The sequence below is a fragment of the Populus trichocarpa genome, chromosome 6, assembly GCF_000002775.5.
Source record: "Populus trichocarpa isolate Nisqually-1 chromosome 6, P.trichocarpa_v4.1, whole genome shotgun sequence".
NCBI classification, from domain to species: domain Eukaryota; kingdom Viridiplantae; phylum Streptophyta; class Magnoliopsida; order Malpighiales; family Salicaceae; genus Populus; species Populus trichocarpa.
In genome coordinates this window covers 4936086-4962961 of record NC_037290.2, presented here as the reverse complement: position 1 = coordinate 4962961, position 26876 = coordinate 4936086, and the positions used below count along the sequence as shown (strand labels likewise).

General features: G+C 32.9%; 4 protein-coding genes across 7 annotated transcripts; 2 read left to right on the top strand and 2 right to left on the bottom strand.

The window, feature by feature from the left end:
- Window positions 1-245: 245 nt before the first annotated feature.
- LOC7485469 (axial regulator YABBY 5) lies at window positions 246-4388 on the bottom strand. 2 transcript variants are annotated; one of them, XM_052453652.1, is made up of 7 exons: window positions 4016-4388; window positions 2860-2982; window positions 2086-2209; window positions 1822-1870; window positions 1622-1697; window positions 1427-1495; window positions 246-532 (listed from the first exon to the last, which is right to left on the bottom strand). In XM_052453652.1, the coding sequence occupies exons 1-7, from the start codon at window positions 4091-4093 to the stop codon at window positions 530-532; spliced, it is 522 nt and encodes a 173-aa protein (XP_052309612.1). In that variant the 5' UTR covers window positions 4094-4388; the 3' UTR covers window positions 246-529. The 2 variants fall into 2 exon arrangements, with proteins under 2 accessions (XP_052309612.1, XP_002308074.1); XM_002308038.4 differs by having other exon boundaries at window positions 246-537; window positions 4016-4371.
- Window positions 4389-8115: 3727 nt separating this feature from the next.
- LOC18099934 (methyl-CpG-binding domain-containing protein 11) lies at window positions 8116-12522 on the top strand. Of its 3 annotated transcripts, none has more exons than XM_024603850.2 (3): window positions 8116-8201; window positions 8466-8570; window positions 11351-12522. In XM_024603850.2, exons 2-3 carry the CDS (start codon window positions 8475-8477, stop codon window positions 12209-12211), a joined length of 957 nt encoding a protein of 318 aa, XP_024459618.1. In that variant the 5' UTR covers window positions 8116-8201; window positions 8466-8474; the 3' UTR covers window positions 12212-12522. The 3 variants fall into 3 exon arrangements, with proteins under 3 accessions (XP_024459618.1, XP_024459616.1, XP_024459617.1); XM_024603848.2 differs by lacking the exon at window positions 8116-8201 and adding an exon at window positions 8210-8357; XM_024603849.2 differs by lacking the exon at window positions 8116-8201 and adding an exon at window positions 8220-8297.
- Window positions 12523-12913: 391 nt separating this feature from the next.
- Window positions 12914-14600, bottom strand: LOC7485468 (thylakoid lumenal 16.5 kDa protein, chloroplastic). The gene is made up of 4 exons (XM_002308037.3): window positions 14157-14600; window positions 13863-14002; window positions 13468-13540; window positions 12914-13257 (listed from the first exon to the last, which is right to left on the bottom strand). The coding sequence occupies exons 1-4, from the start codon at window positions 14542-14544 to the stop codon at window positions 13148-13150; spliced, it is 711 nt and encodes a 236-aa protein (XP_002308073.1). The 5' UTR covers window positions 14545-14600; the 3' UTR covers window positions 12914-13147.
- A 5955-nt stretch (window positions 14601-20555) lies between these two features.
- LOC7485467 (glucan endo-1,3-beta-glucosidase 14) lies at window positions 20556-24945 on the top strand. Its single transcript, XM_002308942.4, has 3 exons — window positions 20556-21015; window positions 21902-22941; window positions 24464-24945. Exons 1-3 carry the CDS (start codon window positions 20946-20948, stop codon window positions 24548-24550), a joined length of 1197 nt encoding a protein of 398 aa, XP_002308978.3. The 5' UTR covers window positions 20556-20945; the 3' UTR covers window positions 24551-24945.
- The last annotated feature ends 1931 nt before the right edge of the window (window positions 24946-26876 follow it).

Sequence of the window (26876 nt, the reverse complement as noted above, 5' to 3'; positions counted from 1 at the left end):
TTGTGCCAAGATCATAAGTCTCAATATAATTACCTACATATATATATATATATATATATATATATTTATGAAGCGTAAGTAAGCTGCTAATTATGCCCTAATCAATGATGATCACCTAGCTTTGAGGGAGATGATGTTTCACACTTGTTTTAATTTTTTAAAAAATTATTAAAAAATCTGCAGAATCTCTTAGTAAGTCCCATCATTATCAGATTATACATAGCTTAAAACCCCATTACTCACAATTAACAAAGAAGATGGAGGATCATATAGATATTGACGAAATGAAAATAGCTTCCATAAAGTTCTTACATAAAGTGAAGTAAACAATAGCATAAACAGTTGGTCACAAATACAATATTGGAGAAACATAGATTCATATATATATATATATCCTTGATTAAGACACGTTGAAGTCAAGGATTCTTAATTTACTTCAAAGAGCATGGAGTTTCATGGAGGTCTGGTTTTGAAAAATCAAAACCATGATCAATTGTTCTGCAGTGCAGACCTTGACATTAGACGCTTCTCACTGCCCTGTGCAAAGTCATCAAGTGCAAAAGTAAGCAAATAATAGTGATTAATTAAGAACAGCAACTCATCAAGTCCCCTAACAAATTGCGACACAAACACACACACATATCTGATAAGCCACTAGACAAAGAGAAAACATTAATACGGCAGGCTGCAGGAAACCAATCAGAGGTAAAACTGGAAAACTAGTAACTCAACCCATGTTACAAGAAAATTTCACAAATTAGTGATATAATTCTGTTCTCATATTTTTAATAATTGATATTGATATTTGTGCTCACCATCAATTTGGTTATGATCATTCTATGATATAGGGTTAAGCTGCAGAAAGTAGGAACTTAAGGTAGAGTTGCTAATAAACCAAATTAGTTAACAAGAAGCATCAAGCTCGATAGCTCAAAATTAACATACCTTTATATTGGCTGGAGTAATTAATTTTATGTAGAAAAACTCATGAGTCAAAGTCATCATCTATAACTAGATCGATTAAAAAATCTTCATGCACCAATACCACATCATTTTGTGATAAATGAAGCTTTATTAAGGAACATGTAAAATACGATTTTCATAAGAAAAAAAGGAAAGAAATGCAAAACACAACTTTCAAAATCCAGTTTTAATTAAGGAGCTGAGTGGCTTTTTTCGAAAAAAACATGTTAATTAAAAAAGATTAACTGATAAACAATGCGAATTCATGAAGAAATTTTCCTTTCTTCTAATGTCATTTCAAACCACTACCAAATCACGTTCTAAATCATGAGCAGGTTTGAAGAAATGCGAGAGACTAAGAGAGAGGGAAACGGGAATTTGGTTTCCACAGAATATATATATAGACAAATTAACAATGTAACTACATTTATTCTTGGTTAATTATAAGTTCTCAAATACTTACATCATCCACCTTAGTTTGGTTGTTAGTCTCCAACATCAATCCAAAATGAATATGAGGGAAGTGTGCCCACTGGTCAAACAAGATGTACAAGTGATCAATACCCCAAAAGAAAAGGAAATTAATATAATATAATATAATATAGTTTCGCAAAAGTTTTCTGATCAGCTTTGCAATGATGTTTGGTAGTCCACTTACATTTTTGGCAGCAGTGCTGAAAGCTTCTCTGTGACTGATATCAGGATTATTGGCCTTGATCCTCTGAATCTCCTCTCTACAAAAGCACATTTTATTTTTTAATAAATGTACATGAACTAAGAACATTCAATAAAGGGTGTCACCAAGCGAAAGATAAGGAAAATTCATGAAGGAAGAGAGACTGAATAATTTTACAGTACTTTATGAACTGATTATATGCAGAAGGTACTCGCTGCCTCTTCTCGGGAGCTGAAAATGGAAAATAACAGCACAAACATGATCAATACAAAATATATATATATATATATATATATATATCCTTTATGACTATGACTATATTTAGAAAGTAAGACAAATGAAATCATCAACCCCCCCCCCCCCCCCCCCCAAAAAAAAAAAAAAAGAGTATGAAAATGAACATAAATTAAGCAATCATCCAAGAACAGTGGAAATCTCTATCTTACGGCGATTAACAACCCTTTCTTGAGTGACAATGTTGGCAGCTGGGGTTCTCATTGAGATCTTGTTGTTGCATTTGGAGGAGGATCCCAGGTCAATTCTGTAATCGTGGGAGTTGTAGTTCGATGCCTGCCCACAACAAAAAAAGAAAAAAAATACTATTTAGTTTGCTTAATTAGTAAAAGTAATTAAGCCATCAATCAAATAATTACGAAATCAGAACAACCAGTTAGAATTGTCCATTTATTTATTATTGTTTTGGTACATGAAAAACCAAAGCGAATAAAACCCAAATTGACAGACCTTGGAAAAAGGGCTCTAAACAAGATGCCAATAAGACAAAACTAATAAAAAAAGGACTCATTGACTCAAGAACCCTAACAACTAATGTCTTATCAAATCAAAGTTTTAGCAAGTAAATTTTTATTAGGGAGCACAAGAAAGTAGGGAAAGGAAAAACCCTAGTGATCTATAGAGCCTAATGCAACTGTTGTGGCCGCAAAAATCAGCTAATGTAGCCTCAAAAAGCAAGAAAAATAGGATCGGTTATGGCGGCTGCTAGGTTATATTCTACAGTGTTATAAAAATAGTCCAACAGATAAATCAGAAATGCTTTGAAAAACTCCATCGGTTTCTGTTAAAATTCAGATTCTGAGGGCGGTTTTGATTCCCTTAAAAGGAGCAAAGGGACCCCGAAACCCTAGATTTTAGAGGCTATATAGCAAGTAGCAACCCCCTAAAAATAAGCTGAAAATATATAGTTATTACTTATGTATCACCTGAACTTGATCTTGCCATGACAGTGACTGAAAGGCAGCTGCCATATTCACGGACCATATATTGGTGCAGTGCCCACATCGGACGGTCACGATGTCAAACAAGCTGCTGCATGGAACACTCACCTGTAACACAACACCACTATTACTCTACTGATCTCCATAGAATGTTATGGTTACTAAAACAAATCTCATCCTTTCTATTTTTGAAAAATATTGATTACTAACAGTTTCACATCAAAACTTAAAAAACTATCCATAAAAGTACATTGAAAATTAACACTAAGGAGTTGTTTGAGATAAGGGGATAATTCCTTCAATTCTCTCTTGATCCATGCTATGAAATATGAAGATAGAGAGGAAGAGCAAGGAAAGATCAAAGCGAACGAGTTTTGGACTTAATTCCAATAGGGTTCTTTTGCATAAAATTAAGGGTTTGCAAATTTCTCTCGAGGAAAAAAAAGGGGAAGGTTTAGGGAAAGAAAGCACTAGAAGCACAAGTGCTTATAGGGGTTTCTTCATCTTCTTGTGTTGGCTGGTGTTTCAAAGAAAAAAGGGTGGCTATTATATTCTGAGATCTCCATTTTCATGTTTCTCTTGCTAGCTATAACAAAAAAAGCTTGGGATTGTGCAGCACTTCTGTGGTGCATCAATTTTAGTAAAGGAAAGGTTATTAGCCATAGAGATAGAGAGAGAGAAAATCAAGTGGTAAAGGAGTTGTCTTCATCAGGTTTATCGGCAAATGGCTTGTTTTCACGTCAGATAACCCCTTTATTCACGAACAAAACATAGTCATTTAATTATCTCTCTCTCGGTCTCTCTTCGGTCTGTAGCAGCGCTATAGGACCTTCAGGTCCGACTCTTCTTTGACTGCAAAAGAAGAAGAAAAGAAAAGTCCAACGATGGAGACCTGACTGTTGCAAAATCAGAAACCCCAGAAATAAAAATCAATAGATTTTAGTTTAAAAAATTAGCACGAGAGCGAGCCTGGTCACATAGACCAGCTTTTATCATGATCTAAAAATGTTTCTTTCTGAGATATGCAAGGAAAGAAACAGAACAAAACAATACTTGTGTGTGTACATAAGGACTGGCCTAAATCAGAACTGAAAAAAGAAAGCAGATCCCATTAAAGAAGAAATCATGCAGAGATATATACCGCAAGAACTATATTGCAAAAGTTGCAAGGGATGTAGCAGAGTTGCTCATTAGGCACCGCATCGATGCAGCTTGACATGATGTTTCTCGAGGATATTAACAATCAAAAGATTATAAGGTCTTTAGGTCAAGAAGAAGAAGAAGGAACACAACAAACAAGAGGAAGCACAAAGAAGATATAAAAAGAGAAGGAGCTAGCTAGCTGTAGCTCTTGCAAATTGCAAAGAAACACAAAGCAGAAAGCAAGAGGCTTTTATGATTCTCTCTTACAACTTCTTTGCTTTGATACTGGGCTATTGTATCACGACAGCAAGACTCTATGGCCCATATATATAGAAAGTAATGCTTTAGAGAGAGAGAGTAAAGGAAGTTAAAGCCAATAAAATTGAGGGCAAAAAAGGGCGAGTATTTTTAGTGGCGCTCAAATCAGGCAAGAAATGCTAGGAGCTTGAAAGGGAGAAAAGGAAAGAAGTAAAATATTGGGAATAAGGTGAAAATATAAGAAAGTTAGGGTTTTCGGGCTGGGAAGAGGATGGCTTTTGGCAGCATTAACTCTATGTAGCTATCATGATCAAGTGAATGTGACCTTACGCTCTTCAATTCTGCTTTACCACGGCGGACGAGGGGGGCGAAATTTTTCATTTTCATTTTTTTTATTTTGAAACATGTGTGTATGTTCGTTCGTTTGTTTGTTATCTTGTGTATATACTCGCTAGATTATAGCTGACATTGTCATCTATGTGTTTAGGTCATTTTACAATTATGTTTTTAGTAGGTGAAAGAATTTAATGTCAAAAGGGTTCAACTTTTTCCTCTTGTCAAGATTTCGGTATAACATTTCCTTCCAAACTCGAGGGGTTTGACGAGATGTGTTCCTTTCTTAATTATTGGGGTTCAAATCTTATCTTAAGATGTAATTAATTAGAAGTAATTAGTTCTTAATTATGAAGCTTCTAGTTTTAATTAATGATTACAAGTGAAAAACGATTCAAACTACGATACATTTGATTGTAAAGGAAGACATTTCATTCCAAAACGATCGAAGTACCTCTCAACTCGTGTGTGTAATCAAGGAGCAAGAGAGTTTACAACTAGGAGCTTTTTTCTTATATAAGCAAGAGATGACTAGGAGAACGAGATAACTTGCAGGAAGAACTAGCTATAGCTAATTAATTTGTCCAAGGTCCCATTAAAAGGTGTATGCTAAGGTTACAAGTGTCAAGAACTGTCCTATTAATAGTGCATTTAATTATAAATTAAGAAACATTCTACAAAAAATAATTATGAAGAGACAGTAAATTGAAACGTCGGGAAGAGAAAAATGATATCCAAAAGGGTCAAATTCCTCATCCTTGGAATCAATTACCTCCAATTTCTTTATACAAAAAAAAAAAAATTATAAAATAAATTTGAAGAATATAAAAAACTAGACAACAAGATAGAGGTCTTGATCATTAACTATTCTTCCAAGGAGACAAGAGAATAAGTGCCGGAGAGAGGTAGCGGTCAATGAGTTATAACTCTACTGATATTAGTGTTTTTCATCCTTCTTAAAGATCTTGGGTCCGACCTCTCCTTTATATATATATAAAAAAAAAAAATTGTTGAGTTGATCGATTCTCCTAATTTATTGTGATCGGTTTCTATGTTGTGACCGACAAAATGGTCTAACGAGCTAGTAAACATGGACCCGTTTTATCAACTCTTTGATTTTCTAATTAGTCCAATCGACCTAGCTAGTTTGGTTTTAATAATTAAAAAGAATAAAGATCTAGTAAGTTTTCGTAGGTAATATATAATGCTAATTTAAAATTATTGTTGGCCAAACCGATACTAACTAAAATACTATATAAATACAATGAATTATTGGCAATATAATAATTTTATGGGTTAACCAATGATATGATTGCTTACTCCTAAAATAAACACTTTTCAATTGACCATGAGTAAGGGGCTAAATTGTGAAGCATTTTGTGAGTAAGTACCAAGTTGTGTCTTCAAGGAATGAAAAGGGAGCAAACTTAACAAAGAGAGGCTAAATTTTAGCAACTTGTGGAGGCATTAATTCCCATCAATTATGGCTCTTGGGCACGGCTTTCAACACGGAAACAAATTGATTTAATTTAAACCTTAATATTTTTCTATTGGAATTTTTTTTTCTCTATCTTTAGTGATTTTTCACTATAAACAGAGAATCTTGATATTGTATTCAACCTCACTATGAATAAATCTCTGAAATTTATTTTTTAAGCTTTGTAATTATGCATGGGTTGGTAATTTTTATGGATTTGTTTTTTAAGACGATACTATATATAGTTTTCATGACACTTTTAATATTAGGTTTAATTTTTATATTTTCTCCTTTCCTCTTCAATAAGAAGACAAGTTTTTTTTTGTTACATTAAAAAAATCTAGCAAAAAGTTCATTAACAAGAAATCTAGAGCTAAAAAATTTCTAACAAAAATAAAAAATATACAAGTTAAATCGAGTTAATCGAATTTTAAAAATTCAGAATTGTCACTTGATATTTGATATTTATTTCTTAGGATTATTTTACTTAGTTATTATTTATAATATTCATATTATTTTACTTTGAAGTTGTTCAATTTCACCAGAGGAACAACGTGGCTGAAATACATGTTAGTGTACGATATCACAGTAGTTGAAAAAAGAATTAATGTCGAATATATAGACAAGTTAAGACATAATTTACAATTCATAATTACAGTACCCAGAAACGCTGAATTTTGAAACCAGCTGTCTGCATAAATAAAGTACAGGACAAGCACAAGAAATAGAATTAGGACAACGGAGAAGATGGGTAATGAAGAGCATGATTGTATACTAGGATGGATCTCTTCTTTCTCGACTTTTCCAACATGATAATGGACTGATTGTAATGCCTCTTTAGGTTCGGTCGCTTTCCATGTCTATTGTAATAAATCTCATGTTAGGTATTGCACATGTGGGCAGTCAATCCCATGTAAGGTAGGAGTGAAAATTACACACATTGGTGTATTTATTTTCAACGACATTTTCATAATCCAACACTGCTTATATTTTTGGATTGAAAATGATATGGTAATTTAATTTAAGCTTTCTTGTATAAAATCCAAAAGACAGACTTGTACATTTTTTAAGTATTATAATAACTAGAAAACTCTTAAAAAAATGTTTATACCAAGACAAGATATTATCATTTTTTAGTATTATATTTGATATAAGCTGTGTTGTTAATTTTATTTTAAATTATTATGATCTATTGTGCTATATATTGGGTGCATACATGTGATGTGTTGGTTTATTTCTTGTCGGTGTATTTCTTGTTATTTCTATTGCTTGGTAAGTTGATAATTTTAAATTTATCAATTCATATTTTCTATTTGTATGAATTCTGGTCATTGAAATTTACCTTTATTGATTGAAAAATAGAGGTTTGAGTTATTGGATCTTAGAAAACCAATTTTCAACTTTGTTTTCGTTTAAAAACATCCTTAAATGCCAATAACATTATTTCTAATGGCAAAACACACTTTAATCAGGCTAAGAATCTAAAATCAAATCAAATTAAACTTTTCAAATTTAAATATATTTTTTCTTGAAATTATTAGAGATCAAAAGCATTTCTATTAAGTTTCTCTCATCAAGATAAACTCGTTAACACTAAAATTAAGTTTTTTTGTCATGAAAATATAATCCACTGAGAGCTTTCTCATTCCTCTCCTTTCCTGATGAGTATTTATTTTCTCTCTCAACCAACAAAAATAAAATACAAGAGAAATGGAGTTTTATGAATGGGATATAAATTTTAAAAAATTCAAGGATTAAAGTGTAAAAAGATACGTCAATACAAACATGAAAAACAACCCTTCTTTTTTTATGTCATTAATTTTGGTCCATGTTCTTTAATTTCTTCTTAAAAATTAGCCCTATAATTTGATTTTGTAATAACAAAGAAATAATTATTGCCACAACATTCACATAAAAGCATTCAAAGCGCCATTGGATAAAAACGTTCCAACATAAGGATAAAAAAATTAAGAATATTAACGAAACATCAAAACAAAAGGATCGAAACATTATGAAAGGCTAAGGATAGACAGACCAGATTGAAACATACTTAAAAGTCGAAAAACTTGAATGTAGTTTGCCCAAAACAAAGCCTCATCATCAACCGTTTCACAAGGTAAGAAAAATGAGAGGAAAACAAAAAAAGTAAAAAGAAAGCACGCAACAAAATCTCTCATAAACTAATCAAAACGTGGAAGCAGCTAAGATTTCTGTATATAATCTCTTTTCTTCTTGTCAGTATTTTTGGTCACCAATTACAAAATTGGATAAAGTATATAATCTCTTTGTCTCTTATCCTCTTTCTCTCTCTGCTTTGTTATCTATAAAAATACATGTCGTTTTATTTTTTTATGTAGTTTTCGTGTTTGTAATTGACAAGGTCAAGTTTATGACAAGCCCCATGGAGAAAGACAAGGAGACTGTAGCAATAGAGGAAGAGGGTTTCTCTTTAGAGCTTCCTGCTCCTTCTGGCTGGAAAAAGAAGGTTCCTTTTTTGAATTCTCCCTCTCTGTATTTTCTTGGGTGTAAAGTTTGAATCTCTTGGGGTATTTGTTTGTCTTGAGCTTTAATTTGGCATAGTTTGATTTAATTGCGAATTGGGTATTTTTAAATTATGTTAAATTTTGAGTTTTTGGTGTAGAATTCGGTAACTAGGGATTTTTGGGTGTGGTTTAAATTTATTATAAATCAGGTGGGATTTTTGGGTTTTTTGTGTTGGAATTATCTGGGTTTGTAGTTCTGTTAAGTAATATTGTGGCTATATTTGGTTAATTTTAAGTGTACCTTTTAATTTAGTTATTTGTTGGATATGGTAGTGGATGTGGGAGGTTGGGTTTTGTCTTTGTCTTTTTTTGTTTGTATATTAAATAATGGATGCGCTTAGAAAGATTTCCATTGTTTTCTCTATCTTATTTATGCTTTATAGGACTGTTAGAGCAGCTAAACATGCTAATAAAGTTTTAGATGAATAAAGCTCATTTTTTTTTTTGCCAATTTTGAATGCTGCACATATGGTTCAAAGATACAGGTGGATTTCATGTTATTATAATGATTAATAGGATTGCTAATGGTATGATATTTAGGACCATTACTTGTACTGATAGAAGTCTTAAATCGACTGATTTGAGTTTCAAGAGCAATCTATAAAAACTTTGCTTTGTAGAATTGTCCCAAAATTTGTTTTTCTGACCGCTTCAGTTGGACCATTCAATGTAATGTAATGTTTTAGGGTAGGATTGTCCCCAAATTTTCCCTCCTAGAACTGGTTGAGGTGCCCATAAAATGCAATACTATAGGTGGAGTTGAAGATTTTGGTGTCTCCTGTCAATGACCCTCGTTTTCTGGAAATATGTTGAAGAATATTTGTGAAGGGGTTTTATGTTGAGATGTAGTAAACTTGTTGTTATGTTGTCAATCTGCCTTTCTGAAGGTACTAGTGATGGAATTCTGGTTTGTGAATTGGTATTTTTATCAGAGAATGCTGCAGTCTTTAGTACTGCTGAAATATACATTTTTAAACAGGAGTGTTTCTGTGAGATGTTCTACTTTTCTTGGAGGAACAAGATGAAAAGGATAATAATATGGTTTGCTTATGTTGTTGGAAGGATACACTTTGAAATTTCTGTGAAGGTAACAAATCCAGAGGTATAATCCTCCTTGTGGGCTTTGTGACAAAATAAGTGTTTTGAATTTGATGGAAGATTTGACAGCCTTTGAAGGCTATATGGAAGAAGAATTTTAGCTGTTGATGATATTCGGAAGAGATGAAAAATTCTGGTGAACCGATGTCTTTTCTGCAGAAAAGTAGCTGATTCTATTAATGGTTTAGTTTTACGTTGTGCAGGGGCGAGAAGTTTATGAGGGCTGGTGTATGACTTTGAGGTTTTATCGAGTTGTGGCAGGATCAATTGACAAGCAGTTAAATGCTTGAAGCCATGTTTTGGTGGAGCAATAAAAGAACATTTTGAGGGGAAGAGTCTATTCTCAATACTGTAAAGGATTTATGGGTCAAGATTATGACATTTTGGCATTCTGAAAAACTTTTTACTAGCAAAAGGATCTTCAATAATGGATTATTTGTTTTGTATGCAGATATAGTATGCAGTCCATGAACCTAGATTTTTAGTTCATGATATGTTTTGTTCTTGTAAATGGGGTGGCACTATGGTGCCTATGCCTATTGGTTTTCTTTACTGTCACTACTCAGAATTAATAAGGTTTCGTTTAGTGGGAGATCAATATTGCAGGCAGAAGAACTGGGGAGTGAAACTAAAGGTAAAAACAAATTTGGTTTATCTGGATTGAAATAAATGGCATCAAAAGTGGAGAATTTAAATGCTTAAGCTAATCCACCGTATGATTGATCTTTGGAGGTGGGTGCAAATGAGGAGGGAAAGGTCCCACTACAATAGGTTTCCTTCATCTAATTCTTAACCTCTCATTTCTTGACTGAGATACAAAGGGAGAAATGCTTTGTCATCTGGATGCCAGCCTTCCTCTCTTTTCCTCCTAACACATGGGATGCTAGTAATGTCAGCTATACCTGCTTTGTAGAAATCACGAGGAAACTATGGGAGCTGAAATGTTTTAGGTGGTGTGCTTGTTAAATATTACCTCCTTTTCTTATAACTTTGATTGGAATCATAGAAATAAAGTGGAGATGCTTTCCTGGGGTTGTGAAATGGGCAACTTAAATGAACTTTGTCCTCATAACATCCCTCTGAAGTCCCCATAATACCACCACCGAGCTATGCCCTCCTCTTGTTCATGGTAATGACTAAGAAATCCTTTCACTAGAGGTTGAGATTACATTGATTTGAAACTTATCGTGGACAATGTCATTTAAATAACTCACCTGAATGTTAAGCTTCTTTTAGCATAAAGTTATTGATGAGGTTTTCTTTTCCTAGAATCACTGTATAGCATTACAGTAACACACTGGGACTGCGTGTGGTTCCTTATAACAACAGCAGCAGGACGGCAATTGCCTTGAATTTGAGTGTATTCAAGTTGCAGAAATCCTGTATTGCCATTCGACTTATTTATACCATATTCATAGCTTTGAAATTTAATCTATCATCTTGACTTTCATAGCGTTGCACTTTCCTTTTAGCTGCCGCCGCTCGAATCACTTTACTTCTTTTATAGAACATGCTTAGCACTGAAATTGACATTATCTTAACATAGAATGTTTTTCAAGTGCATTGTTGGTTGTCTGTGCTGGTCAGTAGTCAATCTAACCTTTTGGTCCATGTTGATGTGCAGTTTGTACCCAAGAAAAGTGGGACCCCTAAGAAAGGTGAGATCGTTTTCTCTGCTCCAACTGGGGAAGAAATCACGAGCAAAAGACAGTTGGAACAGTACCTCAAAGCACACCCTGGTGGTCCAGCAGTATCTGAGTTTGACTGGGGCTCTGGTGAGACTCCAAGGAGATCAGCGAGGATTAGCGAGAAGGCAAAGGTAACTCCAGTGAAAGAAAGTGAACCTCCAAAAAAGAGAAGCAAGAAATCATCAGCTTCAAAGGAGAGTGAAGACACTGAAACTACTTTGGAAGGAACCGAGGAGGCAAAAGAGGTAGCTGAAAAAACTGAGAAAGGCGACATGGAGGTAGAAGTAGAAAAGGATGTCGAGAAAGAAAATCAAGGTGAGAATAAAGGACTAGGTACAGAGACTCAAACAGAGGCAGCTTGTACTGAAGAAGCTGGAGCTGGAAAAGAAGTCAAGACTTCTGCTGAAACTGAAGGGGGGAAAGCTGAATCAGAGCCCAGAAACTCTAAAGGGAAATCAAATGGTTCTGGAGCATCTGGAAATGAAAAAGAAAAAATAGATGAGGAAAAGGTGCAAGAGAAGGATGAGCAACCACAGGGTGAGGCAGCTAAAGAGCAGGGGTCAGGCCAACAGGAGAAAGCAAGTGCAGCCATTGATGATGAGAAAAAGGATGAAGCTGAAGATGACAAAGAGAAACTCAACAGAACTGCTCCCGAGTCTGACGGAGAGATGAAGGGTAAAGAAGCAGAGAATTGCAGTGGTGAGAAACCTGACCATACAGGCGTTGATGGGGTCAAAGGAAAGGTGGATGGACAGGCGATTGAGAATGGCAGCAATGCTGACGAGGTTAAACCTTGAGTTACTACATTTAGAGCAATTTAAGTCTCTTCACCTCTATCACATCTTTCTGACCTTTTAGTCCGAAGTCCTTTAAATGACTGTAGCTTTAATGTTGTAATGAATAGTTATCTGACTGTTGATTCAGACATGCTTTAATACTGGCACAGGTTAGGTGTATAATGTAGCAGCTTATTGCTAAACTAGTAGCCTGCAGTAGGAGTCATTGTACCATCATGGCGTCAAATACTGGTTATGTATTATTATTATGCAGTTATGTAATAAGATGTTGGAAATTCTACGTGGTAGCCTTCTCCAGGCTTGTTTCATGACATGCATGGTTTGGAGTTTTCAGTTTTTCTCTTCTAAATTGACCCCCGACTGCCAGAGATTGGAATGATGGAAAAAATTATAGCAGTCAAATTTAGAGATAGAATATGACTAGGGTAGTGATGGTGAGTTTCAATTTACTGTTCATCTTTTGTTGAATTCCGTAAAACTATGGAGCAAGGATGGGATGAAGACAGGTAAATCGTGAACCTGATTTGGCCGCTCTTTTACACGTCGAGGCTGTACAAGATTAGGATTTTACAATTTTGTTAATAGTTCAAGTTCTGATATGAGTTATTCCCATGATTGCGGATTTGTGCACAACTGGTGAATATGCAGGAATCAGTAATCACAGAAAAGAATTCAGGTCGATAAAAATTCCAAGAGCACAAATAACTACAAATTTTGCAGGGTATAGCGATAAATATTATTACTTTTAACCAAAGATCAAAAATATTGAGCAAGAAATTACAACTCGTATGCAAGTAAAATAGCGTTTTGATATTGCAGGAACTACTCGAGCTAGGAAGAAAAGCCTGTGAAGAATTGAATGATAGAAATCAAAGAACTTCAAATGTTCCTCACAACAAAAAAGAAATGAAGGACCATCAATATCCAGATTCCTTTTCAAAGCCCTTTGAGCTGTCCAACCAGCCCTGTCAAGGCTGTCCATTTCTCAAAAGCAGTGGCTGATGATACAAAAGCAGTTTTGGAGGATTCAATGTCATTGCCAGTAACTGCAAAGCGAAAAACATAGTCAAGTCATACAACCATTGTATAATCATATCATTCAAGTTTAAGTGCTAAATTCACATCCAAGAAAATGGTGTTCAGATGTCAGCTGGGCTACTGCAGAGACCCAGACGGTAACGATTATCTTGAAATGTCATGACACAAATATAAGTCATATATATATCCCGAGTGAACACAGTGGAAAGATAACCAACCTGATGAAATTAATGAAGCTAGAGAAGAATTGAAGCTGTCCACCTGAGTCTTTTCGTCAGGACTAGAGCTCAGCTGTAGGGAAATGGCACCAAAGTAATCAGAGTTCATCAGAAAGGAATCATGATACACAAATGCATGCACAAAACTTCATGATTACAAAATCGAAGCTTGAACGAGAAAATGAATTTAGGACTGCTGAATCATCAATCTGTTTAACGCCTTGAAAGAAAATAAACACATTTCGATAGAATCAATAGGTTGCCTCTATCCCACTAACGCGATGGTCCTAATACTGGGGTAACACGTCATCGGCAACAAGGAGTTTTTTTTAGAAAGAACAACATTCCTAGCAACTAATATACAGTCAATCACGAATATAAATAGTTGTGTTTACCTTGGTGAAGGCAATATTAGCCTTTCGGACCCAATCTGTATCAGTGCTACCCCCAAGAACAGAACTAGCTGTAGATAGATCATTCTTGTCTATCGCTTGACCTACTTTGCTCAGCTTGTACACAAGATCTTGCAAATAACCTGCAACAGATCATTCCATGGCAAAAAGTTTGAGAAAACATCGCCTATCATAAGGTGACAATATACTGAAAGAGGACTTAAGACCTAGTTAACAAAAAGCCTACAAATTAACTGAGTTAATCTGTTAGCATGTAAGAGAAATAACAGACCTAACCTTTTTCCTGGTTAGCAGAACTAATTACTCCTTGTTTTTCTAACCTCTTCTTTCTGTCCCTCTTAACTTTCTCCATTAGCTCTTCGTCGTCATCAGCTTCTAATATAGCTGCATTGGCACTAGAATCACCTCTACTTGCCAATGAGAATACAAAGCTGGTTAAGAAGCAAATAGACAAGCTTCTTTTGGTTATTATAACCGGAGAGTGTGTTACAGGCGGTGACTCATCACTGAGAGTTTTGCATAAAGTCAGTGGTCTCGTGGCATTACATTTCTTTTGCTGCGCACAAGATAGCAGGACTGGTGTATTTGTTAGGGAAGATAGAGAAGATGGTGTTGAAGAGGAGGAGAGGAAGGGTTTTGCAGTTAAGAGAAATGCTGTTGCCATTTTTCTTGATTTGTTTCTGGTGGGAAAAATTAGAGGTGTCGATAGTTTGGGAAGTTTTATTCAAGAGGATAAGGTTTGCTGGATTCTGTAATCTGATCCAGTCATTTTCCAAAATGCTCAAGGGTATTCCGGTCTGGTCAGCTAACCTTTTGCTGTAAAGCTTGCTTCGAAATTTCCAACTTGACATAGAAAATGTTCATGCATCAACCTTATCTTGCTAGAGGATATTAGTAATTTTATTATCTAATAAAAATGTAAAAATAGATGATATATAAATTCATTTAATTTTATTATTTTGTCCAATTAGAGAATCGAAGATAAGCTCATCTAAATCTGGTTTAAAAGACGAGAAAGTAATCTACAACTTCTTGTTTTTTATGCGAAATAACACTTTGCAATTATAGGTCCAAAATTATACTTTGTACACATTGTATAAGTTGTAATCCATATGTTAAATTTTAATTTTTTTTATTAAAATAAGATTTTGACTCAATTTTATAACTTATTTTTTATTTAAGTAAAATGCTATTTCTAACCAAACAACTTATGATTTTTTTAAAATCAAAAGTTAAAAAACAACTTAAATTTTTTTGTAAAATTTATACCAAATATAATCTTAGTAATTTGATTTTGGTGTTTACATTAAGGGCCATGCTTGGCCCAATCATAGAATAGAGAATAAGCTTACTTTTCAGACTCAGTCAGCTATTAACAAATACCATGGTGAAAATATTGCACACCACGTCAATATAGGCCCAGCGACAATGCTTTGTTTTTCTCGACCCCAAACTTTTATTCTTTGTGATTTGATCCTCAAGTGGTCAAATTGATGGCCAATTGCTTCTAATTTGTTAAGGAATGAAAACAATTAAAAGACAAGGGACCACAGTAAAAAAAGTGAGAAAAATATATGGTTATTTTAAAGTTGTCATGAAAAGTTTATTTTGATCGTTTTACTTTTTGAATGATTAATTTTCGGTATGTTTATTTTCAACAATTAAATTTTGATCTAAAACTTTATTTTTCTTATTTTTAAGTTCTTGATTTGAGATAGAAGAGAGAAAATCATCAAATTTTGGTGCTTAAGAGAGAAAATTGTGTGTTGGCACCGATTTCAATTATAAAGAAGGTTACTTTTTGTGTCAACGGGTTCCATTCAATAAGAGGAGTCTTACTTAGGTATTATTTGGCCATTTCCTTGCCCAAAAAGGTAGATATAAGCTCATTTTTTTTTTAAATTCTGGTTAATTTTTAAGTTTTTGTTCGACTTTTAGGTTAATGAAACCCATTAATGGGTTTATTTAAGTCTCTAGGGTATTTGTTTTAGATTTTTTGGAAAAAAAGGGTAAAAAATGCCGTGATTTTCCACCAACCTTATGTTACTGGTTTCCGGGGCTATAAATAACAAGTTGTCTGTGTATTTATTTTTTAATAAATTAAAGAGAAAACAATGTGTCATCCATCTTTTCATATATATATATAAAAAAAAGAAGAAGCATGGCGAGCATGCTGGGCCTTTTTTTTATGAGCCAACACCTGGCTTGCTTTTTTTTCTTAAATTATTTTTGTTTGATGCATTCTTAGTCCCAGGACTTAGGAAAAAATTAATTCCATCTTCTTTATTTTGAATGCCTCTTTTTGTTATTTAACTAAATAAATTAGGCTTTTTTTTTATTTTAGTCTTGGCTAGTTTATTATTTTCTATAAAAAAAAATTACTATTCAATATAGAACAAGAGAAACACACATTATTTTCATATAATTGAATAAAAATAATTGTATAAATAAAAAGTTATTAAAACCGATGGAGTGCATGACCCAAGCCACGAGTTTGTCAAGTTAACTTGAGTTCACTTTGATCTTTTTCTTTTTCTTTTTTTAATTGATTTATTTTTTCAATTTTATCTATTGATATTGAATCGATTAGAAATTAGACTTTGTAACTTGTTTTGGTTTATTTTTTATGGAGTTATTACGATCTCATGATTCAGGTCGCGAGTTTAGCATGTTAGCCTGATTAACTTAGAATGATTTGTCGTCTCAACACTTTATAAAAAAAATAAATATATATCCAACATGTCACCATCAAATTTTTTGAAAAGATATTGTTCAATATATATTAAGTTTTTTTTAACTCATGATCAAAATTTTTTTTTCCTTTTAAAAAATATATTAATAACATTTAAATATTTTTTTTATTACGTAGCGTAGATGAATGATTTAGTTGGTCATCTAAATCAGGTTTAAAGGATTTATGAGAATTTTAGTCATGGTTAAATTATTCATTTAACTGTAAGAAAAAACACTATATATTATCATTTAACTATCTCGTTGAGCTAACATCTCATGGACTCATGAAACCCAATTCAGCAACAAGATCACGAGGCAGGAAAACCCTAGCCCATTCTCCAATAAAACCCATTCACAAGACTTCATCTAGTCCAATCTTCACCTTCTCCAACACGCATCCAAGTGGAGTCGTCCTAGTGTCCTTGTGAGCTAAGAATCCCACCATGCTTGGAGTATTGTTCCTTTGTGTAGTTGCCAAAAACTCTTCCAAAAAGAGAACCCATCACAACATTGCATGAAATCGGAAAAAGATGATGCAAAAGTAGATTCCCTTGCGTGTAGCCTGGTAGTTTGGTGAGGCAAAAGGCCCAGAAAGGTTCTCCATCTCCAGCTTTTGTTAACCTTAATAACCAAGCACCATTTTCTCGAGCCAGCTCTAAAGATATCAGACACACACGCATAGCTATCACACCTCCAAGTCTTGAAAGATTTCTTTTGATAAACCAACATAAAGCAATCACTCCATGCCAGACGCTTTTATATAAAACTCAACTTTCATCACTTTTTAACGCCCATTTCCACACTGTGATTGCTTTTTTTCTTTTCTATAATTATTATAGTTTTAATATCTTTTTGGTTTTTCTACATTATTAGTATGTTTTTCTTTGGACTTGATCATGAGCCTCCCCTTTTCAGGTCTTAACCTCGTTATACAATAGATTGTTGTCACTTGTAACCAATGATCAAGTATGAAAGTGTGGAGTTTGCAGGTTGTATTTTTTTTTCTCTGATTAGAAGGACAGAAAATTAGTTGAAACTAAGGAGACTCTCGTACTATAAGTTATTGTTTAAATTTCTTTTGAGGAATGACGATGGTGAAATTTGTTGCAAAGGTTAAAAGAATTCACTTCACAGCGTTAACTAGTTGTGGGACAAATTATTTTTCTAATCGTAAAAAACATAAAGATACTAAGAAATCTAAAATTTAATGTATACTGGATGGAAAACTTTGTATATATTGAGATTGTGATATATTAAATGATATATTTTAAAAAATAATTAAGATAATAATATATTGGATTAATTCAGATCAATCAACAACTCGAGTTATAAAATCGTGATAATTATATTGAATGTAAATTAAAATATATTCAGAAGCTGAATTTCAATCAATAAAGGATAAAAATGACAAAAATGAAAAAAATATTCAATATAAAAATAAAAAACAACTCGAGTAAACCTAAGAAAAAAGACCAAACTTGTGACCCAAGTTATGAAAAAATGATCTCCCATAAACAACAAATAAAAAAAAAACAAAAGCTAGTTCCTAAAACATTCATTGTTGAAGTACGAAAATGAAAGAAAATCAATTTTAAAAAAGCAACAAAAAACCACTCTAGCCAACTCGGATTAATCAACTAAATCCGTAACTCAAGTCATGAAACAAACTTTATAAAAAAACAATGTTTAAAAAAAAAGTTAAGAGAAAAAGTATTTATCCCGCCATAATATTTTAAAAAATTATTCATGTATGATTTTTTTTAAATAAGGTATTACTTCTAAACAGATCGAGTGTTAGGTTGAACCTAAACTTACTAAAATAAATTTTATCAAGAGGATTATATTTGATGTTATTGTGAAAACTTTTTATTCAGATAGAATTTCAAATTATCTTCAATTTAAAAATCATAATTTAAAATATTGTGTGCCAATAGTATAGTAAAATGATTGAGTGTGAAGTTAGAACTAATACAAGATACTTGACTCGTATTTCTCAATTGGTCAAATATTTGTTTTTTAAATAAAAAAATTATATACACAAGTTTTTTCAATATATTTTTGTATTTAATTTTTTTTAAGTGAAAATAAAAAAGCTTATGCATATATGTAATTAAATAAATCTATGTGTGTTAATAAATGAAAAAAAAATATAAATGATAACTACAAAAAAATAGAAAAATCGAGAGACATATATAGATCAAGATATTTAATCTCCGGTTGTGTTTGCTAAATTTATTTATTAAAATAGTATTTTTATTCAAGAAAAAAATAGTAAAAATAGAAAGACAAATTAAATTGATCGAATAAAATAAAAGTAAAAAAAAAAACACTATGCAAAGTTGCACATATTAGAAATTAACATTATCTGAAAATATTTTTTTTATTTTAAAAAATAAAGTTAATCTATACAAAAGATAAAAAAAAAATCATAGATAAATCATGAAAACTCTTCAAAATTTAAATGCATAAACAAAAAAATAATTATCATTAAAAAGATGTTCTCTGAATAAAAGGGACGAGAGAAGAAGTATTAATTTAAATATAAATAAAAATAGAGAAAAAAACATATAAAAAGCATTAATTTTAAAAAAGAATTAGAACAATATCTTAGAAAAGAAAAAGAAAAAAACATTGTTGGCCTGATCCATTTCGTCAGGGCCTACACACAGGCCTATTCTAGCAGGACCGTGCAACTGAGCCCTTATTGTTTTTTTTTTTTTTTTGCAACTTAGATGGATGACCCATTTTTTTAAAAAAAAAATCAGACAACGCATTGTCTGATTTGCCCAGATTTTGGCTACTGTGATGGATGAAAAATCAGAGCTTAAGTTTTTTTATTCAAAAACTAGTTTTTCTATCTATTTTTGACCAAAAACACTCACAAACACATTTGAAATTGTTATAAACCTATCAATGACCTGAAAAAATAAAAAATATGTCCCAAAAACCAAAATCAACCTGAAACTAAAAATCAAACCGAGCTTAGATACATTTTTTTCATGAACTTTAAAGGTAAAAAAACACATAATATGAACTCCCCTCATCTAATGAAACTATTTGACACAACATCGGCCGTTTTGGCAGCATAAATCGGTGTCAATAATATTTTTCTTTCTCTATCATTGGAATTTGACGACCTCCCTCCCTCCCTCCTCTCTCAATCATAGACTAAAAATATATCTAAACTCGGTTTTGTAACTTTGGTATCAAAATTCAATTTGAAAAATATCGAGGCATCAAAATCGTATAATTTGTGTTATTTTAAAAGTTACAAGATCAAAATGTATTTTTCTCAAAATTTCTAAAATGCCACCAGTATTATTATTTTAAGAAATCAAAGTGAAAAAAATAAACAAGTCATTCAAAGTAATTTATACGTGCATGAATAATGCTGATATAGTATAATTGGAGGATAATGAGTGATGCTAACTTTTTCTCTGTTTTGTTTTTTAAAAAGCGTGGGCCTGCCATGGTGTAAGCGCGTGGTTGGTGAAAATAAATGCAAAACCTCTGAAGCAGGCGAGCATACAGTGACCAATAGAAGCAAACTACACTCGTGTTCACGGCATAAGCAAAAAGGGGAAGTTTTAAGAACACAGTACCATTACCCATAATTTTTTGGCCCTTTGATCATCAGCTAATTGCCTAGTTTTGGACTTTGATTCCCAAATTGACAACAATATGATGCTTGGACTTGAATCTGTCCAATTTCCTTTTTTACAATATAAAAAATAAAAAAATAAATTAATTATTGTTTTTTAAAATAATTCTATTTTGAAAATATATTAAAATAATATTTTTTATATTTTTTTAAAAAATGTATTTTTAATATTACTATATCAAAATAATTAGAAAAAACTTATTTTAAAAATTTTGACGAAAAAGAACCTTAATTCCAAACGGGTTCAAAACCAATAAAGAGTTAAAAAAAACCCTTCACTCACTTCTATAATAAAACGTCCCCCAGAAAACGTCCGCCAAAACAAAACCTTCAGCTCTCCCTGCCTTCATTCTTCTTGCAATTTTCACAGACTTGGATTTGATATATAGAGAGAGAAGATTTAGATACAGATATAAAGACCCTTTTAAAAATATAGATTAGAGATTTAAAAAAGATTCCAACTGATGGAGACAGTTTTTTTTGAAGCTTAACCATGTGTAAAGCTAAAAAAGTTAAAAGAAGCAATCTTTTTGTGTGTCTTATGGCATGCCACTACCAGCTGCATAGACGAAGAAGAAGAGTTTCAGTAACATTAAAGGAGTTAATTCAAATAGAGATCTTTGCTTAGTTATTTTGTTTATTCTGTTGGGGGTGGCAGTGTGATCTTCACAATGAAAAGTCGTCGTTGTCATCATCATCAGTTGCTGTTTACGTTCTTGCTCTTTTTTTCTCAAAAGATTGGTATTTTATTTTCTCCTCTTCTGCTATTTTCTTAGTTGATTTAATGGGTTCCTTTTGTTGCTATCTTACTTGGGTTGATCTCAGACTTTTTGTTGAATTGAATGGAATTTGGATCATTAAGCCTTTTGATGTCTTGAGGTTTTTTTTAGCTTGTTATTACAACTGGGGGCTTGCTAGTCTTACGGTGGATTTTCTTGGGTTGCTTTTCATTTTTGGTGACTTTAAAGTGTATTGACTGTAGTCAACTGGAGCACAGTGTGTTGTTTGTTTCTCCCACAATGATTGCTCAATGCTTACAAAATTTTAAGAGAGTTCATTTTGTTGTTCTTGATATTTTATTCTTTTTGTTACCGTCCGAATTTCTTATATGGGATTTTTCTTTTCTTTTTGCCATTTTTTAGAAATTGACTGACTCAACTCTTTGGTGGATCAACCTTGTTTGTTTGGTTTCTAAGTAAAGAATTGAAGGTAGTTATAGCGTTTCTTTAATAGAGCTCCTTGTCTGAGGATGATTTTACTATTACAATTTTTGTTAAAGTGTTAAGAGTGCCGCTGAATCATTGAGTCTTCTCTCATTTTATATTTAGTCAATATGAGGAGCTGCTGTGAATTCAGCTTGTCTTTTCAATGATCTATATTGGGATTCATCGGTCTTGCATCTGCGAGTTAACACAAAGCAGAGAATAGGAAAAGTCAAATTTAGTTTGGTTATGATCGATTGATCTTTGTATTCTCATAACATAATTCAATACACATTTGGAGGATTTCATTGGTCTTATCCGTTGTTTTTGCTTTTGTTCTATGTTCCTTGTTCTTTGGTGGCTTGAAACAAATTAGAAAGTGGTTAAAGAAATTATCTTTGTCATCACTTCTTCTTTCCTTCCAGAGCTTCTAACAGCTGAAGCATTCACTGGAACCTATGGAATAAATTATGGAAGAATTGCAGATAACATCCCTTCACCAGATGAAGTTGCTACACTTCTCAGGGCAGCAAAGATTAGGAATGTTCGGATTTATGATGCTGATCACAGCGTCCTCGAGGCATTCAGTGGCACTGGGCTTCAACTTGTTGTTGGGCTTCCCAATGGATATCTGAAAGACATGAGTGCTAATGCTAGCCATGCCATGTCTTGGGTTAAAGAAAATGTGCAAGCATTCCTTCCTAAGACCAGTATTTGTGGGATTGCTGTGGGTAATGAAGTTCTAGGAGGAGGTGATAATGAACTCTGGGAAGCTCTCCTGGGAGCTGTTAAAAATGTTTACAAAGCCATAAATAAGCTTGGCTTGGCTGATGCAGTTCAGATTACTACAGCACATTCACAAGCTGTTTTTGCTAATTCTTACCCTCCCTCTTCGTGTATATTTGAAGAGAATGTTGCACAATACATGAAGCCGCTCTTGGAGTTCTTCTCACAAATTGGTTCTCCGTTCTGCTTGAATGCATATCCTTTCCTGGCCTACACGTACAATCCAGAGAATATTGATATTAACTATGCCCTTTTCGAGAAAACTAAAGGAATATATGACATGAAAACAGATTTGCACTATGATAACATGCTTGATGCGCAGATTGATGCAGCCTATGCTGCTCTGGAAGATGCTGGATTCAAAAAGATGGAAGTCATAGTTACAGAGACAGGTTGGGCCTCACGTGGAGATGATAATGAAGCTGCAGCAACAGTTAATAATGCAAGGACATATAATTATAACCTGCGTAAAAGGCTTGCAAAGAAGAAAGGTACACCACTCAGGCCGAAAATGGTGGTGAAGGCCTATATTTTTGCAGTATTTAATGAGAATTTGAAGCCTGGGCCGACTTCTGAGAGGAATTTTGGACTTTTCAAGCCTGATGGAAGCATTTCATACGATATTGGGTTTCATGGACTTAAATCTTCATCTGCAGATTCATCACTTCTATCGTTGAAGGTATGAAACTCTTTATACCATATATCATTTAAAAGGCAACATATTGGGATTAGATTTGTTCGTTTAGTTGTCTCCTTTCACACACACACACACACACACACACACATATATATATGTATATATAATTTTTTTCCTAATTCTAGGCTCTTTTTGACAAAATATTCAACAAACCAAGTGAAATTTTAAAAACCCTGCTGGAAACGATCTACATTTCACTTCTCAAGTGGAAGAGTAAGAAACGGGGAAAAGAGTCCTCCACGATCCCAGAAGCACTTTGCTTTGTGGATGAAGAATGGGCACATGTCCACATTTTCTCCAATTGTAGGAGCCCAATATCCCAAATCACATCGCTGTATGGCATACTTTAGTTTAAACAATTAATAGTACATGGCATCAAATCTTACTCTTTACAATGAATTCAGTTTGCCTCTTTCTTTAGAATTGCTTTCTCCTGGGTCTCATTTTCACGGATAGTTTTTAGCATGTTTGTTTTGGAGGTAGTTTTTATGGTTGTAATTTAAAAAATAATTTTTTAAAAAAAAATATTAGTTGTGGTTAGTTGAATTTAAATGTGTTTGATAAAAATTATAGTTGAAGTTTATGTATAGTAGAAAAACATGTATAAAATATTTGGTATTACATTTGAGAGTGTGGTTACGGTTGCTTTTAAAAGTGCTTTTTACTTAGAAATACATTAAAATAATTTTTTTTATTTTTTAAAAATTATTTTTGATATCATCGCATCAAAATGATCTAAAAATACTAAAAAATATTAATTTGAAGTAAAGAAAAAAAATTCAAAATTTTCAAAAGCACTTTTAAAACGCAAAAACAAACGCGATTAGAAATTTTACAAAACACAGTTAAAAAAACATAAATAAACAACTTTATAAAAATTACGTTGCAAACTTAATATTTTAATAGATTTTTTAATATAAAATATAACTTGATTTATTATCAAATACCTTCCAACGTTATTTTCACTACAAACGGAAAAGCTAACGGAAACAAAAGCAGACTTAATTTGCTAGAAAGTGCTACATTTTGCTCTGCACTGCGCTCTGGATCTCTGATCCTTCTCTCTTAAATAATGATGCAGTAACTGAACTACGGACATGCAGTGGGTTGAGTTAGTTTGAGCACTTTTATCATATATGATTATGATATTTGTTATCTCAAACCATTCTCTGACATATTAAAATGTATTAGACATGCCATACAATTTTATTCTCTAGCGATCAACAAATTGCTGTCTTTTGAAAGCTGAATTTAAGGGGCTATATATTAAGTTACCACCAGAGGATTTGCATGTCTCTTTCATAACAGTAAAGGGAAATGCATATACAGTAGTACTCAACAGCCCATCCTCGTAAGTCGGAGAAGGGTAACTGAGAAAGGTGATGCAGTGTCTGTGCGACTGCTTGTGTTTTTCTGTGATCTGGCTTCTATTATTATCTGAATGACGAAATTCTAATTATCATTATTTTTTCCTGTTTTTCTTTTTTCATTTGCACTCGTGCAGGCTGTCCAAGCTCAAGGTTTGTCCAAGTCCTACATACTGATATTGACAATCTCTGCCGCTGCTTCGTTTCTATTTTTGAAGCAATAATGTTGGACCAGTCATTATTATATTAGAGAAAAACCAGCATTGGAAGTCAAAAGTTCTAGGTTTGATACCATTAATGCCACCCGGAGCACAAAAAAACATGCTGGTCCGATACCATTAATGCCACCCGGAGCACGAAAAAAATACAAACATTGATTTTCTAACTTGAATGATATATTTCCCAGGAATTGTGATTTTGATCTATTTCAGCAAATGTATTTCAGCTCCTATCAAACAGAACCTTTTGTTTTTATCTGTTACAGTTTTCCCTATCCAACCGTTGTATTTAGGAAAAAAGATTGTGATCATGTCTCGGACTAGTTTCATTAGAATCATCCGTCTCATGCCAAGTTTCTTTCAGAATCTGCTGCTGCTCTAGCAGAGGGATCAAAAGCTCATCATGGAGAGGTGTTTTTGTAAGTGTATTATGACTGCATTTAAAGTTAAAGAGCCTTTCTATGTCATGCATCTGACGAGCAGGCATGAATCCTTGTGTGGATTCATATGATTGGGGCATAGTTGGAAAATCTAATCTTCATTCACTGGTATCCTCCTCAATGCTTGGACTGAGATTTCTGGAGTTTGACCTCTGTGCTGTAAAATTGTGAACCACACGAAATGCATCGATCTATAGTACATTTAGCAAACACATCCCAATGGCTATCAAATCTTCCAAACAAATTAGCATCCATCAGTGTCTGAGTGGGAACGCTTGAAAGACTCAGAGATAACTGGTCTCCACTGTTCTAGTACTGGGCCCATAGAATTGTAGAGTCCTTGTTGCGTGGGACCTTTAAGGACGTGAATCCTTGGTTGCCGATGAAGCCCGGATGCACCTACAATTAGACCAGACTAGATATTATGGCGTTTTACAAAGATGTGACTTGGACAACAGGCTATACAAATCGACCTTCCTTCGAAAAGCAAAGGACTTAATTTCACCAAGCCTCTGGGGTTCTACGTCTGGACCAAGATTGTTGGGTACGGTGTCCGGACCTATAGATAAGACGTCTGTGTTTGGACCAAAATTAATAGATTCGTATCGGTACCAGGACTCAGTTATTTTGGGTCTGTATTAGGATCCAAAAATAATAGATTGTGTGTTAGAATTCAATTTTTTTTGATCCAGTGTCCAGATCTTAAAGCTAATGGATTCTATATCAGAACCCAAAGCTACTAGATGTGTTATTAGAATCCAATTCTCTTTGGTACTGCATCAGGACCCAAGAGTAATGTGTCATGTGTTCGTATCCAATTCTCTTGGGTCTGGTATCAGAATTCAATGCTAATGGGTTCTTATCAGGACCTTATTCTCTTGGGTTCGGCGTCAAGACCCAAGGTTCTTGAGTCTTAGGTTTCTAAATATTATTATTTATATTATAAATATTGTTTATTTTTATTATAATTAAAAGTATTAATATAAACAATAGTATCATTTGTGTTATAAATATTCTTATTTTTATTATAATTAATAGTATTAATATTAAAAATATTATTATTTGTATTAAAAATATTATTATTTGTATTATAATTAATATTATTAATAAGATAATTAATAAATTATTATTATTATTATTATTATTATTATTATTATTATTATCATCATCATCATCATTAATAAATTTTAAAAATACTATCATTACCATTGAAGAAAAATCATTATTTTTTAAAAGATTAAAATATATAATAATTTAGGTAAACAAGTTAAATATTATTATTAATATTACAAATATTATTGTTTGGTCTAATGTTGCAATCAAACTCAACGCTCTTGGCAGACCCAACGTTCTTGAATCTTAGATTTTTTTAATATTTTTTATAAAAATAAAAAATTGACTCACGGCGTAGCATCAGCCATCTAATTAGTGTTTTCTAAAAACAAAAATATTATAATAGATAAGAACACATGAGAGGATTGATGATGAGTGTTTATTTCTTAGAATCTGATTGTTTTGTGTTTAAAAAATATTTTTTTAAAATTTTTAATTTTTAAATTAAATTTAAAAAATTATTTTAATATATTTTTAAATACAAAATACTTTAAAAAATAAATACTATTGCTATTAATCTTGTTATAAACCCTAAGCTAACCAAAATAAGTTTTTTACCAGGTCAAAGTAAATCTGGAGAAGGCTTGTTTTACACGAGGGTCAGAAAGTCATTAGCTACACTAGTACCCTAAAGTAAGTAGACTTGTATTACCAAGAAAATATGTACATAATATTGGAAAATGTGCCCAAGTGATGATGTCCGTTGAAGTGTTGCTTTATAAGTGTTTTCTGCTCGAAAGAAACGTAGTCGTGTTTGAACTTTGTCGGCGTCAATTTTT

Excerpts from the sequence above, each read along its gene's own strand:
- LOC7485469 (XM_002308038.4), bottom strand. The coding sequence starts at position 4,093 with ATGTCAAGCTGCATCGATGCGGTGCCTAATGAGCAACTCTGCTACATC. Across the intron at positions 2,210-2,859 it reads CATGGCAAGATCAAGTTCAG|GCATCGAACTACAACTCCCA; the intron begins GTGATACATAAG and ends TGTTGTGGGCAG. Across the intron at positions 538-1,426 it reads ACCAAACTAAGGTGGATGAT|GGCAGTGAGAAGCGTCTAAT; the intron begins GTAAGTATTTGA and ends GACTTTGCACAG.
- LOC18099934 (XM_024603850.2), top strand. The coding sequence starts at position 8,475 with ATGACAAGCCCCATGGAGAAAGACAAGGAGACTGTAGCAATAGAGGAA. Across the intron at positions 8,571-11,350 it reads CTTCTGGCTGGAAAAAGAAG|TTTGTACCCAAGAAAAGTGG; the intron begins GTTCCTTTTTTG and ends GTTGATGTGCAG.
- LOC7485468 (XM_002308037.3), bottom strand. The coding sequence starts at position 14,544 with ATGGCAACAGCATTTCTCTTAACTGCAAAACCCTTCCTCTCCTCCTCT. Across the intron at positions 14,003-14,156 it reads TTCTGCTAACCAGGAAAAAG|GTTATTTGCAAGATCTTGTG; the intron begins GTTAGGTCTGTT and ends GATCTGTTGCAG. Across the intron at positions 13,541-13,862 it reads CTAATATTGCCTTCACCAAG|CTGAGCTCTAGTCCTGACGA; the intron begins GTAAACACAACT and ends ATTTCCCTACAG.
- LOC7485467 (XM_002308942.4), top strand. The coding sequence starts at position 20,946 with ATGAAAAGTCGTCGTTGTCATCATCATCAGTTGCTGTTTACGTTCTTG. Across the intron at positions 21,016-21,901 it reads CTTTTTTTCTCAAAAGATTG|AGCTTCTAACAGCTGAAGCA; the intron begins GTATTTTATTTT and ends CTTTCCTTCCAG. Across the intron at positions 22,942-24,463 it reads CATCACTTCTATCGTTGAAG|GCTGTCCAAGCTCAAGGTTT; the intron begins GTATGAAACTCT and ends GCACTCGTGCAG.